The following is a 15,646-nucleotide window of genomic DNA, read 5'->3' on the forward strand; positions in this document are numbered from 1 at the left end:
CCTTCAGAGCCAAAAGGGCCCACAGGGCCTAAGGCTAGAGCCCACAGAAGATTTTGTGTCCAAATCACCCTCAGGTTCAGTGGACACTACATACCTGACTCTTTAAATATTCTAATCTTAATAAAAACATTGCAGAAAAATATATATTCTCCCAGAAAGGAACATTGTAGGAAGAGCTTGCACAGCCCTTTACAGAGTTTTTTTGAAAGAATAAAAACTTCTGAACACTTGTTTGAGCTTCCTTCCAGAATTATATTGATTCAAAAGTAAGAGTAATATTGAAATCAAAGATAAAATATATATTCATTTTTGAAGCTCCAGTTTTCATAATACATGAATATACTGTCTATAAATGCATCCATCTACATTTATTCTAGCTGTTTTGTTTCTGCAGCACCTGGATCACCAGCCATGCAAAAGGAAGTTTTGCTAAGTGGTCTAGAAAGAGAAATCATTTGTGTCAGCCTAAAACGTGACCCTAAGAATGGATTTGGTAAGTAATGAACATAAATATTATGTTTGTTACTGGGACCATCAGATCCTTGTGTTAACACTGATGCTAGCTGATTCAGGCTGGGCAGGACTGTAAACTCCTTTAGTTCATTTAGAGTAAGAGTACCAATCTTAGTGAAAGACTCAGAATTTCCAGGACTGAAAAGAACTAAGCACATAAATCAAGAGCATTATATTTTCAGAGGATTAACTAAGGTCACAGAGACCAAAGGTACCAAGTGCTAAGAGTAGAATGAAAGAAACATGGTTTTAGTTTTGTATGTGAAGTACACATGTACAGATTTTATTTCTCTTAGACCTTACAGGTGGTGCCTGTGGGGGCACAAAATGTTTATACCAGCTTAACATAAATGTTTCTCAACTTTTGGTTTGTTACTTGGATAATATTTTTGTTATTTAATACCTTAATCACGCTGTATCTGGTTCTAGTGGATAAGTTCAGACCATCAGGTTTCACAAATGACCATTAATATAATTAAAAATCAAATTTATAAATTTTGCAGGTCTGTGTGTAATATCCTAATCCCAAACCCAACTGTTATAGCAGTGAGAAGAATATATTTCAATAGCCAGAGTTAAGACAGTGAAACTGAACTACCAAACAGTAGATTTAATTTTCACAGATCTCTTACATTATAGGTTTACATGGCCCACCTCAGGTTTCCTGGTTGCATGATGTAGAATGATGTTCAAATTTATCTAATGAGCTTTTATACCATTTCCCTCCTGCAGGTGTTAAATGCTGCAGGTCTATCTAGTTCATTAGTCATGCAAGTAAGTAGTTAGGTTAACAAGCCAGAAAAAAATTGTTATTGGGAAATTATATCTAAATAGTGACCAGAGACACCAGCACACTTTAATTATGATCTAAGTTTAAAGCTCTCCCAAGTCAAGACCTTGATCCCCTGTAAATCAAAGCTCCCCATCCCTAAGATCATGTACGAAACTTCTGCCATTGGAGTAAGAGCCTTTTGTGCTCCTAAGATTAATCTTTTTTAATACTGCCACTGTTTGCATTCTCATGCTATCTCATTTTTGCAGGTTTTGTAATTATTGGAGGAGAAAATGTAGGAAAATTAGACCTTGGTATCTTTATCGCTTCAATTATCCCTGGGGGACCTGCAGACAGAGCTGGAAATATCAAACCAGGTCATTTTCCATAGTTTTTAATTAGAATTAAAATACTTGCATAGTTAACTATGTTATATAAAGTTAGCTACTCTGGATGTATTTCCTTATTTAGATGTGCTTTCTCTTGCCTTTATCTTTTTTTTTTTTAAGGAGGACGACTCATCTCTGTGAATAATATCAGTCTTGAGGGTGTTTCATTTAATACTGCAGTTAAAATCATACAGAATTCTCCTGATGAAGTGCAGCTCATCATCTCTCAACCCAAAGGTATAAAGGCAAATGCCTCTGCTGGCTCTGGGATGCTAACAGTTAACTCAGGACACTCATATTAGGCACTGGGATGTAGTACTACCTTCCTGCTACTGAATGCCAGTTAGAACAACCATACACTAAAATAGTCGACTTCTAGGAGGTATCATGTGATGTCTCTGCTAAATCAGTGTGAAAAAATCTATTATGGGCTGCCTTGCTGAACACTAAAGGACTTTTGGCATTTCTTTCTCTGACAGAGAATCATAGTTGTCTGCAGTGAGGAAGCAAACACATTCCTGAACACTTACAATAGCAGTGCTCCATTTTACATTAACAACTCATTTTATAGATCTGATTTAACGATCAGTTGAAATAGAAAGTTACTTTCTCCTCTTGTGCTGGTTTATAACAGTATTTTTCTATAAGTTTACTTGCTATTTGTATTCAACAATGTCTTATTTTGGCATGGCTTTACAGACGTGTATGAAGAAGGATTAAATGAAGACAAGAATCTATCAAGAGGAAACAGCACTAGTGGATCTGAGATCTCCTGTGTAGACAGTGGGAGAAAAAAGATTCAGGATTGTCATACAGCTCTCCTCAAAGAACAGGACACAAATATAGATGAACTTGAGAAGACTCTCTCTTGGAATTTAGCATCAAAATCGGGCCCTAGGATTCCAGTTCCTTCAGCTGATAGCCTGGATGTAGAGGTAACTGAGATTTTGATGCTGCTCAGTAATGTTACACACAGCACACAACATATAACAACATACCAGATACATGTAAAAGGCAAGGTAACTGTGAAGAAAAAGAGATAGAAAACCTTTAAATAAATTACATTGAAAATGTCAAAATGATAGACATGTCAGGAATATGTAAATAAATGGGGAAACTGTTCTGAAAAATGTTTTCAAATTCTCCTTCCTTTTCCAATGGAGGGACAAAATTTTGAATGTTTTCTTGCAATCTTTAAGTTTTCAAACCAGTCACAGAACATGCCATGTCTAATTTCCTACTTTTAGACATCTTCCCTATGCATACTTAGGATATGTGCATTAAGACAGATTGCATTTTGAGTAGCATTAGCATAAGCTTCCAATAACTCAGGGATATAAATGGTACCACTCCAGGTTTACAGTGACAGCAGGATCAAACCTGCTCTCTTCCTTTTTTTTTTTTTTAAATTCCTTCTCCCCAGCACTCCTCACCCCCCCTCCCCCAACTGTTTGTTTTTAAACCAAGATGCTGTAATCTCATTAAAGTTTTTATTTTTGAGACAGGCAGCTGATTCTTCCCACATAGCATCTTCATCAGAAACCAACTCAAAGGAAATCTACACAGTGGAACTTGTTAAAGAAGATGGGACTTTTGGAATCAGCGTGACTGCAAGTGTTACTGTTAATCTTTAGTTGTCTGTCAAATTGTTACCTGACTGAGAGCAAAGACATAAGATAGGCTGATAACAGAAATTGTGATCATGGCACATTTTAAACCTAAGTGTCCAACTGATTGACATAGAACCCATGAAGTACTGTCTCTGCTCATTCCCTGGTTCTTACCCACACCATCTGTGAGAGAAGTGTCCTGGCATAAAGCACTTGGCAGTACAAGCCCCTTTTGTCCTTACTCAATTTGGGAACAAGATCTACACCTGAAAGCAGAGTTTGGTCAGAGAGGACAAGAGAAGGCAACAATAAAAAATGTCTGCCACATTTGGATAACAAGTCCTTGTCCTAGCTATTTAAGTTTAATTTATTCCTTCAGACTGAGATGTCTTTTACAGTCTTTGCCGAAATGAAATGGGAAGCAACAGCTACTTCATTGCCTGCAGAAGAAATTAAAGGCCATTTTTTTCATCTGAATTTGGCTAGGGGATGTAGATGGACAGAACATGATTGTTAGGTTAATCTGGAATTTCTCTCAGTGCCCAAGTTCAGGTCCATGCTTGATATGTTGTCTGAAAGACTAATAATTGAAGAATGGATATTGCACAGCTTAGAAGCTGGGCTAGCAGATAACTGAAAGATGCAAGACCATTTTATGTGAGCATAAGAAAGAATTTATGAATGTTTAGTAAATATTTTTATATAGTCACATAGAAACACATTGCATTTTCCTGAGAAAATAAAATAAGATTTGTGCCTATGGAAGTATATTACAACTAAATTGGGTTTTGGAGTAATATCCTCTTTCCCTTTTTTCCAATATTTAAAGAAGAAAATAATTCCTGAAGCAGTTACTTTGCAATGCATGTGTAAATTGCTTTGATTTTTACCACAGGAAGACTATATGAAGACTCTAACCTGTGGGCATGTTTTGCAGGGTGGAATTAACACCAGTGTGCGTCATGGTGGGATATATGTGAAGTCAATTATTCCCAGGGGACCAGCAGATAAGGACGGACAAATAAAGATAGGTAACATGTCTGGCAATAAAACCCTGGGCTGCAGAACTCACTGTTAGTGTGGACGATGAAACACATTTGGGATTGGATGTGTTACAACTGTGAAATGTAATATATTGTCCATCATTCCTTAGCCTGTCCTTGTACTACACGTAGGGATCCCACTGAAAAAACAGAAGCCTCACTCCAACATTGTAGTTACCCTCTGTAGCTGCCATCAGGCTAGTGATTCTGACATCATTGTTACTGTGAAAACCAGATGCTATCACTGCATTTACTTACAGAATACTCTGGAATGTTTTAGCTGCTAGTTATAGAATGCTGTACAGCAAGCAGTATTGCTTTCCTATGAATTAATATTAATTTGACACATGCAAGCATTAGGATCTGTTGTAACATGGGCAGCCTCAAAGTTTACACCCGCTGAACCTGAACATCAAAGCAACTTGATGTTCTTTGTTGTTCTTTGGTTTTCTTACCTCAGGTGATCGTCTGCTGGAAGTAGATGGCATCAGCCTCTGTGGCATCACCCACAAACAAGCTGTGGAACACCTTAAGAAATCTGGCCAGGTTTGTACAGCAGCAGAGATCAATAAGATACCCAGTAGACTAAACTGGATTTAGTATGAAGCACAAGTACCCAAGTTTGGCTGAAAGAACCACCCCCACTCTGCTCCTACCCCATTCCTCTAAACAGAAAAGTAAAAAGACTTAGGTCTCACTGTGTCCTGTGTAATTGGAACCTGTTAATCACTGTTTTAGATTGCCAAACTGGTTCTAGAAAGGGGAAACTACCAACTGGCAGAGTCATGTTTGACTGCTAAAGACAGAAAGGAGGACCAATGTGCAGTTGTTTCTGTGGCAACATCCCTCACAGATGGTACCAAGGACTGCTGCTTTTTGACAGATGGTAAGTGATAAGAAGAAGCTCAGGGTGACTTCCTACAATGTGCAGGAAAGGAATGAATGAAAATAATTCTATGAAATTTCTGTGGGTTGGAAGGGAAACTGTATACTGAATAAAATGATAATGTTCAATATTAATATTATCAAAAATCAATTCTGAACAAAATATTTCTGATGTTCGTAGAGTCACAGTGGCTAGATATAGCTGAATTTATCCTAGGCATAAATACTGTGTCTCTCAGCCTTGGTGAGACTGGAATGGCAAGGGGACACCCCTGTCTGTACTCCACTGCACTGCTGGGTAGGAAGCAGCTGTGTGGATGTGGCCAGGCTGTTACCCAGGGAGAGCCTTATCAGCACAACTGCTGATGCTGTGACAGTGATGAAGCTGGAGTAAACTGGAGACTGCCATCACTTAATTTCTTAAAAGCTGAAGATTTAGAGGTCACTTACACAGAATTTAGCCAAAAAATAAATGTTGTATCTTTTAATGAAGGCTGTCTCATAAACACTAAGTCTGAACCATGCTTTTCCATGGGGCAGTTACTCCTCTATACTGGAATTCAGCTACAAGCATGGTGTTTGGGGAAGGCCTGATCTCTCATTCTTGATTCTTGGAAAGAGCAGTAGCTCCATTTCTAGTTTATGCTGGTTAGTGCCAGACCTAAACTAACACTGGGCAGTTACATAATAGTCAAAATCTATGCAACACTTACAGAAGAATGTAAGAAAAAGATAGCATGTGAATCTCTTTATGTCAATACAAAAAGATTTTCCTTTGCTGGTTTGTACCAGATTATGAACACATGGTGGAATAGATTCCTGTTCTCCCTATTCTGATTGTGAGATTTCAAAGACCTTCAAAGATAAAGGAACACCTAAACCTTCTTTTGACTATAGTATCAGTAGATCTATCTCTGCAGCACACAGGGAAAAAATCTTCTGAGTGTATAGTTTATACTGGCTCCTCAGGGGTTACCACTCATGATTCCCAGTTTTCTTCCAATCTCTGATTTGAGCAGATAACACATTTGAAGTGAAATTAACCAAGAACTCTGGAGGCCTTGGATTTAGTGTTCTGCAGATGGAAGGAGATGCTTGCGAACACCTTGGAGGAGCTATTGTCAGGATCAAAAGACTGTTTCCAGGGCAGCCAGCTGAGGAGAATGGAGAAATTGAAGTTGGAGATGTCATTTTAAATGTGAATGGGAAACCTCTCAAAGGGCTCCTGTATCAGGTAGCAGGAAGTATTATTACTGGGGCTCCATCTGGGTAACAGGTTAATAAAGACAATGCATTGAAACTTTATTATTACCAGAGGGAGGCAGAATCTGCATACAGTTAATCTGATTTCTATGTAGGATTCTTTTCTAGAACTCCTATGTAGAATTTCCTTTCTAAATGAATTCTGACAGCGAATTTCTTCTGCTATTTAATTTATAAGTTTCTACCACTAATGTATTAATTCTATTGTTAGATGCACACCAGTTGTTAATTAGTTGGAATCTTTGTTGCTGTTATGCATGATTGGAACAATTTTCCCCCTGTGGTCATTTGTGCTTTGTAATGTCATGCTAAATATAATGCCCCAGATTCAAATTTCTATCAGGAGTGGTAGGTCCTGTGTAAATTTTTAGCCTGGAATAAGAAATTCTGTATTCAATGAAGAAATTAAATGGTAATGCCTCACATGTGGATTTAATTTTTTCATTGGAATATGTCAGTTTGGGAAGCTATGCTGAAATAATTAAAAAAAGATGTGTTACTGCCACATGTGGTTTGAATGAATTTGCCTGAAAATTCTGTTTTCTTCAAGAAAAGAAAATTAATTAACCTAAACCTATGTATCTGATGGTGGAGCAGAAGTTTGTAAACAGAACTGACTTGACTTTAGATATAAGTTCACATATAAACTATGGCCCATTTGTATGACAATCCTTCAGTGGTGAATATTGGCCCTCAGACACTGCTGAGAGGCACAAATACCAGAAATGTAGCATTCACAATAAAAACTTTCTCTATCTCACTTGGTAAAATGATATGTATAATATACTGTATTCCATCAGAAATATAACATTCCTTCTTTCTGTTTAGGATGTCCTGCATTTGCTAAGAGGAGCTCCTCGAGAAGTTACACTGCTACTTTGCAGACCACCAAAAGGTGTTCTTCCAGAAATAGAGCAGATTGCTTTGGTAAGGCAAAGCTTCTGACAGAAACTTCCTTCTGTAAGCCTGGAAAGACACTACTACATTTTCTATCCAGTCTTGAACAAGGCAACTTTCCCTTTTCTCCAAGGCCCTCTCCTCTACTCCATTTCTTTCCCTTCCTGATTTCAACTCAACCTGCAGAGTTCAACTGATATTTTCTTAGCAACCAAAATAATACAAATCTGGCAGACCTGAAACATATTTATCCCAGTCCAAAAACTTTTTTGAGTTGCTGTACTATCATTAGTGTGAAACAGCACATACCCAAGCAGGTCTTCTAGTCGTGCTTCTAAAAATGCTCTGCCAGATCCTCAGCTAGAAACTGCAGATATTCTCAAATGCAGCTATATTAACTCCCCAAAGGCAGAAGAAAATAAATATTTTTTCCTATCAAGACTATCTCTTAATGAAGTTAAATAAATGAAATAATGGTTTCAACTGGTTATTCAGGTTCTTATTGATACTTAGCAGAATCTGCAGGGGGGAAAATAAAATGCAAACAAACAAAAGATACTCCCAAGCCGTAGGCACTGCAGTGACTAAAACATTGCCATTAGATGTGCTAGCATTATTACTGCTGCTTCTTGAACACACTCCTGTACACATAACAAGTACTCTTAGAAGGAATATGCATTTGCACTACTCTTGCTCCATTCAGTACAGCCCTCTCATGGTTCCCCTCCCACTAGGATTTATAGCCACCCACAGGGAGACAGAAATGACAGTCAGAACCATCTCCAGATAACAAACTGATTCCTGCTGCTCTGCTGCAGTGTGCCCTTGGCTGATTTCTGTGGTCAGACATGACAGGAGTCAAGTCTGGGAGCTCCTTCCGTGGAATGAAGAGAACATAGACACAACATTGAGGCATGATATGAACAGAAATATTAAAAAAGAACCTCTAGCAAATAATTCATCGGGAAAAGTGATCTGGTGTAGTGGTTTTGATTGTAATTCTTGTAGACATGAAAAATAAGCATTAAGACAAGAGTTATTTGGTGAGAGAGTACCTCCTATTTTTTCTCCTTCCTTCCAGCTACCATTTTGTATTTTCCCATTCAGAAGCTTGTTAATATTGCCTTTTCAAAATATTTTGCTTTTGAAAGAAAAAAGATGGGAGATTAAAAAGGAGTTACACTAACCTTTCTGTTTCTTTGATAGACTCCAGCACCATCTCCAATTAAGGACTTTGTGGCAGAAATGCCAGGCAACAGAGAGGCAGGAAACACTATGGATCAATCCACCAGTGACGAAGGTAGCACCTCTCCAGACCTCGAAGATTGCCTCGATTCTCCAGTGGGAGAAGATTTCAGTGAGCCTCCTGAGGATGACAGCTCAGCTTACGATGAGCAGGAAGCTGAGTTTCAAGAGAAACCCATACAGAAACTCCCAACTTCCAGAGAGAGTTTCTATAAGCATCTTTGGAAGATTCATCAAGAAGCTTCCAGTTCTGAAGTCTTCCATTCTCTAGAGGAGGAAGTGAAGCAGAACTGCTACTCACCATGTGAATTTGGACAGGTCAAAAGGTAGGGAATACCAAAATCTCTTCTGAAGCCTTTCCTTTGACTCTTAGAACTTTGAAAGTTAATTACTTAGGTTTAAGTACAGGGCTCTCTGCTTCTAATCACTCCTGATCACTGAAGATTTTGTTTTATCATCTTATTCTGGCTCACTTAATCTGCTTTCCCAATTCACTCTCATCTTATTAGAATTTTGCATAAGTCTGCATTACAAGATACTTGTAAGACTTTTGCACCACTGTAATCATTTATGCTGTTCATCTGAAGATGGTTGCCATTTGAAATGAGTGAAAAGACTCTTGTTCACCTAAATAGGAAACAAATACTTTTTTATTGATTATATGTTTTTAATTTCATTTTTTTTTCACAGTTGACCTAAATATGCACCAAATTTTTTCTTATTGAGTGATCTCTTAATTTCAAATTTTTTCATAGGGAATAAAAACACCTCAGAAGACAAACTGTGATCAAGGAGAAAAAAAAAATAAATTCTGTTTTCTGGTCTTAAGAAGCCAATAGAACCGCTGAGCCAGAGGAGTTATACAATAAAATATAGTGCAAATGGACTCAGTCTCCTTTTACATTCCTTTGGATATATCAGACAGTCGCACAGAAGACAATCCATTCCATTTTCTTTCCCAGTGCAAAAAAGTGTAAATTATCAGAACACACAGGATTGATGCAAAGACAAATTGAAAGTATTCTAGAGGCCTTTAACTTACAGCTATAGTAATTTTATTGAGAATCTAATTTTTATTTCTCCAGACAGTCACTTGAAATAATTTTGCTACTTTTGGCACTCATGAGGCACAGCCCCAAACAGTCCAGTGTCTGGTGAGTGACAACACCACCTGACACTGCAAGTCAAGTGGGATCATAATGGCATTTCATACTTTTAGCTTCTCTTTGTTGAGTGCAGAACTTCACTTGATTCATGAATGAAGCTCCACTTAATTATCTGCTTCTCTAATTCTGAGAACAAAACCAGCAGAAATACGTCTGCAGCAAACATATTTGCCAAGAGATAATACAGATTCAACAAAACTAAGTTAATTGTGGGCAAATACCAATTTCAAGAAAAGTTTTGGATTCTTTCCAAGAAGGAAGTTCTGAAATATTTTTGCTTGATACATTTTCAGTATCATTTAGTATTAGTAAATGCTTTTGCATTTTTAAAAAGCAGCCAGAGAAATTTAGGATGCCATACATTTTAAACAATATTTTAAACACAATCTCAATGTAAATCTTTCCAGCTAAAAGCACACAAAATCCCCAGAAGGAAATAGGCATTAATAAAAGACTTCCTTTTGATTAATGAAGAAATTTCTCCAGATTGCTCAAAACATTTCATGCAAATGTATAAAATTTCTGGTATGAATTTTAGAGAGATCTTCTGTGATCCCATACAGGATGGGCAATTTGTTTTCATTTTAGTTGTCTATGTTTGCTTGGGAGATGATGGACAGCTCATTTCTATCAGAGCAAAAGATCCTAGCTGACTGAGATATCAATGCCATTTCAGGTGTTTTTAAGATGCATGAGGTTAGCAATATTTCAATAAGGATTGATATGAAGAAAACATACTTTAAAAAAAAAAAAAGTGTTTCCAGCATTTTTATGAGCTTTAATGGTAAATTTTTGGGAGACAATGCCAGAGTTTTCTACTAGGGTTCATGAAGGCCAACAGTCAAAACTATTAAACACAGTATGAATGATTACTGTTTGGGCTTGAACATCAAAAGTGCTGAATACTTTGTCTGCAATATAGTGGAATACAAACAATAATAATTAAAATTCAATTTAATAAGTCCATTGACATTTTTTGGAGAACTCACATGCTTCAAGGCAAGCGTAAGAATAAAGGCAAGCTTACAAGGAGGAGTAAGGACGTCTACTTTTCATGAAGAAACAGGAACCACTTCATATTTTGTGGTTTTGATTTGTACCCAGTCACCAAGGAAAGACCTGTAGAAACCAGAAATGTGGCTGGCATTCTTTTTTCAGAAAAATGCTAATATAAAAATAGTAGTGGTATTTTAATGTCCATACCGCTTACCAGAAAAGTTAATTAATTTCTTTATGGAAGATGAAATGATTAATGGTCCAGACTTTGTCCAATTACTCTTTTTGAGATGTAACCAAAGTACAAATTAATGCCTTTAAAAAATTAAAAGAGTGCAAGATTTTTCAAAGGTAAATAATGAAAGCTTTTCAATCTTTCAAGTAGCTTAGCAAAATATTGATTACTTATTTGTTTTTATACTACCATTGGAGGATTCAAACAGCAATTCAATACTGTAACTAGTAATTCAGTTCAAATGAAAATAAGGTAATACATAAGCAGTAGACTTTTCAGTGTCCATCTAATAAAGCATATGGAGGAAAACCCCAGCACTGCAATCTTTTTATTTTCCAGCCACGTATTTAATAAGAGTCATGATGACCAATCGAACACAAAATGTATGCCTGAAACTCTCTCTCTAACCCCTATTGATGAAGAGTATCTCACTGTCAGCTCAATGCCTGTGACCCCAATTCCACGAGGAGGAAGCTCTGAGACAGTCTCTGCAACCACTGCGACCCCACAGCCACGTGTTTGTGGTCCCTCATCATCATCATCCCTGCCTGACAGAGAGACACATGACAGTGACAATGAATGGGAAGACTTGGAGGAACCAGAGGAAGAGAAGGAAGAAAATGAAGATTGCACTCAGGTATGTGATGGGCACCAAATTTCCAACAAGTAGAATACAAGGGAAAAGAGACAATTTTAAGAATGTTAAAGTCTTAAACATTAATTTTAACTGATTTTCTATGCTATTTACACATTTTTCACATGGCTTTTTTTTTTTTTTTTTTTTTTTTTTTTTAAATTTTCCTGAAAACCAACAATCTTTAAATAAGCCAGACCTTCCACTATGCCTGGCTCTCCAGAATTCTTAACCATTTGCCTTAAGGCTATTTCTTTTTTTCTTGACATCTTACTATTTCTCCAGCTTTCCAAAATTCTACATTATTATCCTCAGTGTACAAAGGCCTAAAAGCTCTCTAGTAGCTTCTAAAATTAATTGAAGTCAGCTACTTGAGTTTTTTCTGCCATGTTTCAAGGCCATGCAGAAAATCACTTTGTTACAGTGATATTACTGTAATGTCCTGATAAGAAAGTATGATCCTTGTGCTAATTACTATTCAAAATATAAGGTTCAGTCCTGCCAAATGCTGAGCATCTTGCATTCCGACAACACTAATGAGCTCTGAGTCCCTACTAATTGGAGAACACTGCAGACAAAATTTAGCTGCAGGCATTTCCTTCAGTGGGACAGCATAGCAGTTACAGCAGTAATCTCTGCACCCTGCTATCGCAATGCTTGTCAGCCCAGAGGACTCCAGGCCTTTCTTTAGACATTCCAAATGCCTAATCCCAGGTCCTGGTGGCATTCTCTGCTTTCTTAGGCCCTATAAATCAATCAACATGAACCTCCACAATTCTGGGATATGGCAGAACACCTTTCGCACACTCTTGTACCATCTGAGGATCTGATTCCTACCTACATATAAAAATATGGAAGATGTTACTGAAGCAACTGTGCTTGTTTTAATAGGAAATGGAGATCTTTGTGACTTTGACAAAGTCAGAGAACAACGGTTATGGATTCTCTGTAGTTCTTAACAAAATGGACACCTGCCTGTACGTTGATGAAATCTTGAATGATCCTGCCCTTTCTGATGGAAGATTGAGAAGGGGAGACAGAATCATTATGGTACAGTATTTGTTTGAGTTCATGCAGAGAAGAAAATATTTGCATATCAATTTCATTTAGCTTTGGCATTCTTCATTTGGTATCACCCATTCATCACGTATTTAGGTATGTAAATAAATAATCTAATAAATCTAATTCTGCTGACCTCAGTTTGATAAATTTCAGACTGAATAGATTGTATGGCCAGGCAAATAACATGAATCTAGGAGCAATTCAAGACAAATGAGACATTAAATGCCTTCCCAATTAAATGACATAAACTGAATTAATGTAATAAGGTGATAGGTGACACACAAAGGATGTGGGAATTATGCCCTTTGTAATGTAAGAATAAAACCATTTTTTCAGCCTGGTTCATGTTCAAGTTTTTGCATAAGATCCTCTTGGTTTTTTGCAACAAGATCTTGAGATTCAATGTGAATAAAAGCTACTTTTATTAAAGCTCTGCATTCAGAAACATGAAAGTTAAAAAAAATATTACTGCATTCTTAACTGTTTAATTTACTGACATTAAATACCGCAGCAAAGCAACAACAAGGAAGTAAAAACTAATTTCAGTTTGTATGCAAAGTTCAGAGTAGAGGGAGAAGTAAATGATGGTCAATGAGATCTATGACATGATTTTACTCGTTTATCATTTAGGTGAATGGAACTGATGTCACATCTTTACCATGCAATGAAGTCCTGACTTTACTGCAAAGTTCTCCTCCAGATCTGCACCTTGTGGTTGGTCGTGCTGACAGTGACCCACGTCCCCCAGTTAGGCCAGATGAGATTCCTGAAATTACTCTCACAAAAGGTGCTGATGGACAGCTAGGTGTGTAGTAAATGCTGTATTTCCTATTTTGGACTGAATGATACCATAAGATAATCATAAGCAAGTGTGGTCTTGAATCAGTATGATCCAAACTGACTTTTGGACTGACTTAAACCACCTTTATGCTCTTTATGATCACCCATGACCAAGGAATGAGAGCTTTATTTCAGGCAACACCTATGAGGGAAGAAAAATACCTCTTATTAGACGAATGAAGATAGGTGGAAAAATGATCTTTGCATTACGTCCCTATTAACTGAAGTTTCTGGCAGATTTCTAGTCTCATAGTTTTATGTTACTGATAAACATAAGTTTTGGATAGCTGGAAAATAATGTCTACTACCTGTAGAGACACATAAAATCTATTTGGAGGGAAAGAAAAGAATTGAAGAAAAGGTAAAGTTTAAGAAGGATGAGCCACAGGTTGAGACTACAGTTTGTTATTCAAAAAGCCTCCACTTGAATCTTTGATTCACCACAGACACAAGGCTTTATCTACACTGAGCGATACAAACGATACAAGAAATCCCCACAATGTGAGTATCTTGATATTTCTGTAGCATGTTATGAGTTCTGCACACAGATAAAACTGTAGACTCAGGATGGCTATATTTGTTCTTGTACAACATCCTGTTTCCAGGTAGTAACTAGTTTGTTCAGAGATTCCTTGAATGTTGTTTGCACTGTGTAGGCACCTCCTCAGCTGTCGTAGGCCTCCACTGCCAATGGCACCCTGATGACTGCAAGGCATTTCAATGTGCTGCTAATGAGGGAGCTGCTGCTGTGCAGTGTCCTATTGCAATGACTACTGAACATCAGGTGAAATAAAGCACTACAGCAGCACTGAAACACAGAGATGGACACCACCATTTAAATTTTTCCATACTTTTTTGACATCTAATGGCATTTCACTTTTTCAGTCCAGCTTATACACCCCATCTTAGTGGAGCAAGACTGTTATTTATAATGTCAGTGATTTCTTCAGCCTATCTTTCAATGACTCACATTTATTCCACTTTAAGTCACTGACAGTGAAATTCAAAACACTCTGCCACAAAAGATGCTTTCTCTGCATTATTCTAGGCTTGAAGCTGACAGGAGGAGCTGGAAGCAAGTTACAAGGTATTTATGTGCTAGAGATAGTGCCTGGCTCTCCTGCCAGTGTGGAAGGCAGTTTGCAGCCACGAGATCAGATTGTTTACATCTGTGGACTGTGCACTGAGGGCATTAGCCTGGATGATGCAGTGAGAGTGTGTGAAGCTGCCACCCAGAATGTTCAAATCAAAGCCACCAGGTAAATCTGAGCATACTTGATCCTAATGCTGAAGCAAGTTTCTAAATTTTATGTCAACAAGTCAGACAACACAAAACAGAAAAATACTTTATCTCAAGGCTCTGAATGTTTCTATTTGATAAATAACATTCATAAGATAGCTTAACTACTTGTAATTACAACTACTGCAGTGAGTAAAAGTAGACTCATACAACACAAATGAGAAGTCATCAAATTTCATCATCCAAAACTAAATGTGGAGCCTTTAACTGTGAGGCTCAGCACCATTTTCATATCTTGTTCTCTAGGGAAAATCTTTGTATTTCCATCACTTTCCATCAAAGTGTCAACTTTCCCCTTACCATCTGAAATTCACAGCTATAAGCAAGAAGCTACTCATCACCAGAAATTTTGAGATAATTCCAACAGCCAAACATTTTAGAAAGGTACTAAAAATGCAGCATTTAACCTGCACCATTACCAGAAAGTCTTTCCAGGCCTGAACAATAATTGGCTGTAAAGGATTTCACTCATCAGTTCATGGATGCACTTTATATTCATTGTGTTCCACAGTCTGATACCACACCAGCTCAGGTCCTGGACTGATGCAGAAGTAGCTTCCAAAGATCTCAGAGGAATGGTAAAATATTAACCCAAAGCAGCTGAGTAACTGAGTTACATAACCAGAGCACGTGACAGAATGGCAAACCAGCTGTCTTAACACAGTTCAAACTTTCATCACTGTTTTATTAATTTCTGCTTATCTCACAGAAGAAGGAACTGCCACCTCATTAAACATCTGGCTGTACAACAAGTTAGGCAGCACCTCCTGATTGTCAGAATTTACAAACTAAGGAG

General features: G+C 37.4%; 2 protein-coding genes across 4 annotated transcripts in view; one reads left to right on the plus strand and one right to left on the minus strand.

Moving 5' to 3' along the window:
- The window catches only part of MAPK8 (mitogen-activated protein kinase 8), a 268,471-nt gene that overhangs the window by 88,550 nt on the left and 164,275 nt on the right, over positions 1 to 15,646 (minus strand). The window lies entirely within an intron of this gene.
- FRMPD2 (FERM and PDZ domain containing 2) overlaps positions 1 to 15,646 on the plus strand; it is a 61,166-nt gene that overhangs the window by 25,784 nt on the left and 19,736 nt on the right. Inside the window, exons 18-32 of the mRNA XM_086900394.1 lie at positions 395 to 493; positions 1,555 to 1,662; positions 1,795 to 1,911; positions 2,374 to 2,609; positions 3,180 to 3,284; positions 4,222 to 4,315; positions 4,788 to 4,873; positions 5,066 to 5,213; positions 6,232 to 6,446; positions 7,304 to 7,402; positions 8,579 to 8,943; positions 11,354 to 11,651; positions 12,540 to 12,698; positions 13,341 to 13,515; positions 14,599 to 14,809. Coding sequence (XP_086756520.1) covers positions 395 to 493; positions 1,555 to 1,662; positions 1,795 to 1,911; positions 2,374 to 2,609; positions 3,180 to 3,284; positions 4,222 to 4,315; positions 4,788 to 4,873; positions 5,066 to 5,213; positions 6,232 to 6,446; positions 7,304 to 7,402; positions 8,579 to 8,943; positions 11,354 to 11,651; positions 12,540 to 12,698; positions 13,341 to 13,515; positions 14,599 to 14,809 — 2,515 coding nt within the window. The remainder of the gene's footprint in view (positions 1 to 394; positions 494 to 1,554; positions 1,663 to 1,794; positions 1,912 to 2,373; positions 2,610 to 3,179; positions 3,285 to 4,221; positions 4,316 to 4,787; positions 4,874 to 5,065; positions 5,214 to 6,231; positions 6,447 to 7,303; positions 7,403 to 8,578; positions 8,944 to 11,353; positions 11,652 to 12,539; positions 12,699 to 13,340; positions 13,516 to 14,598; positions 14,810 to 15,646) is intronic.

This window comes from Cyanistes caeruleus, chromosome 8, assembly GCF_971803275.1.
Source record: "Cyanistes caeruleus chromosome 8, bCyaCae1.hap1.1, whole genome shotgun sequence".
Lineage (NCBI taxonomy): Eukaryota > Metazoa > Chordata > Aves > Passeriformes > Paridae > Cyanistes > Cyanistes caeruleus.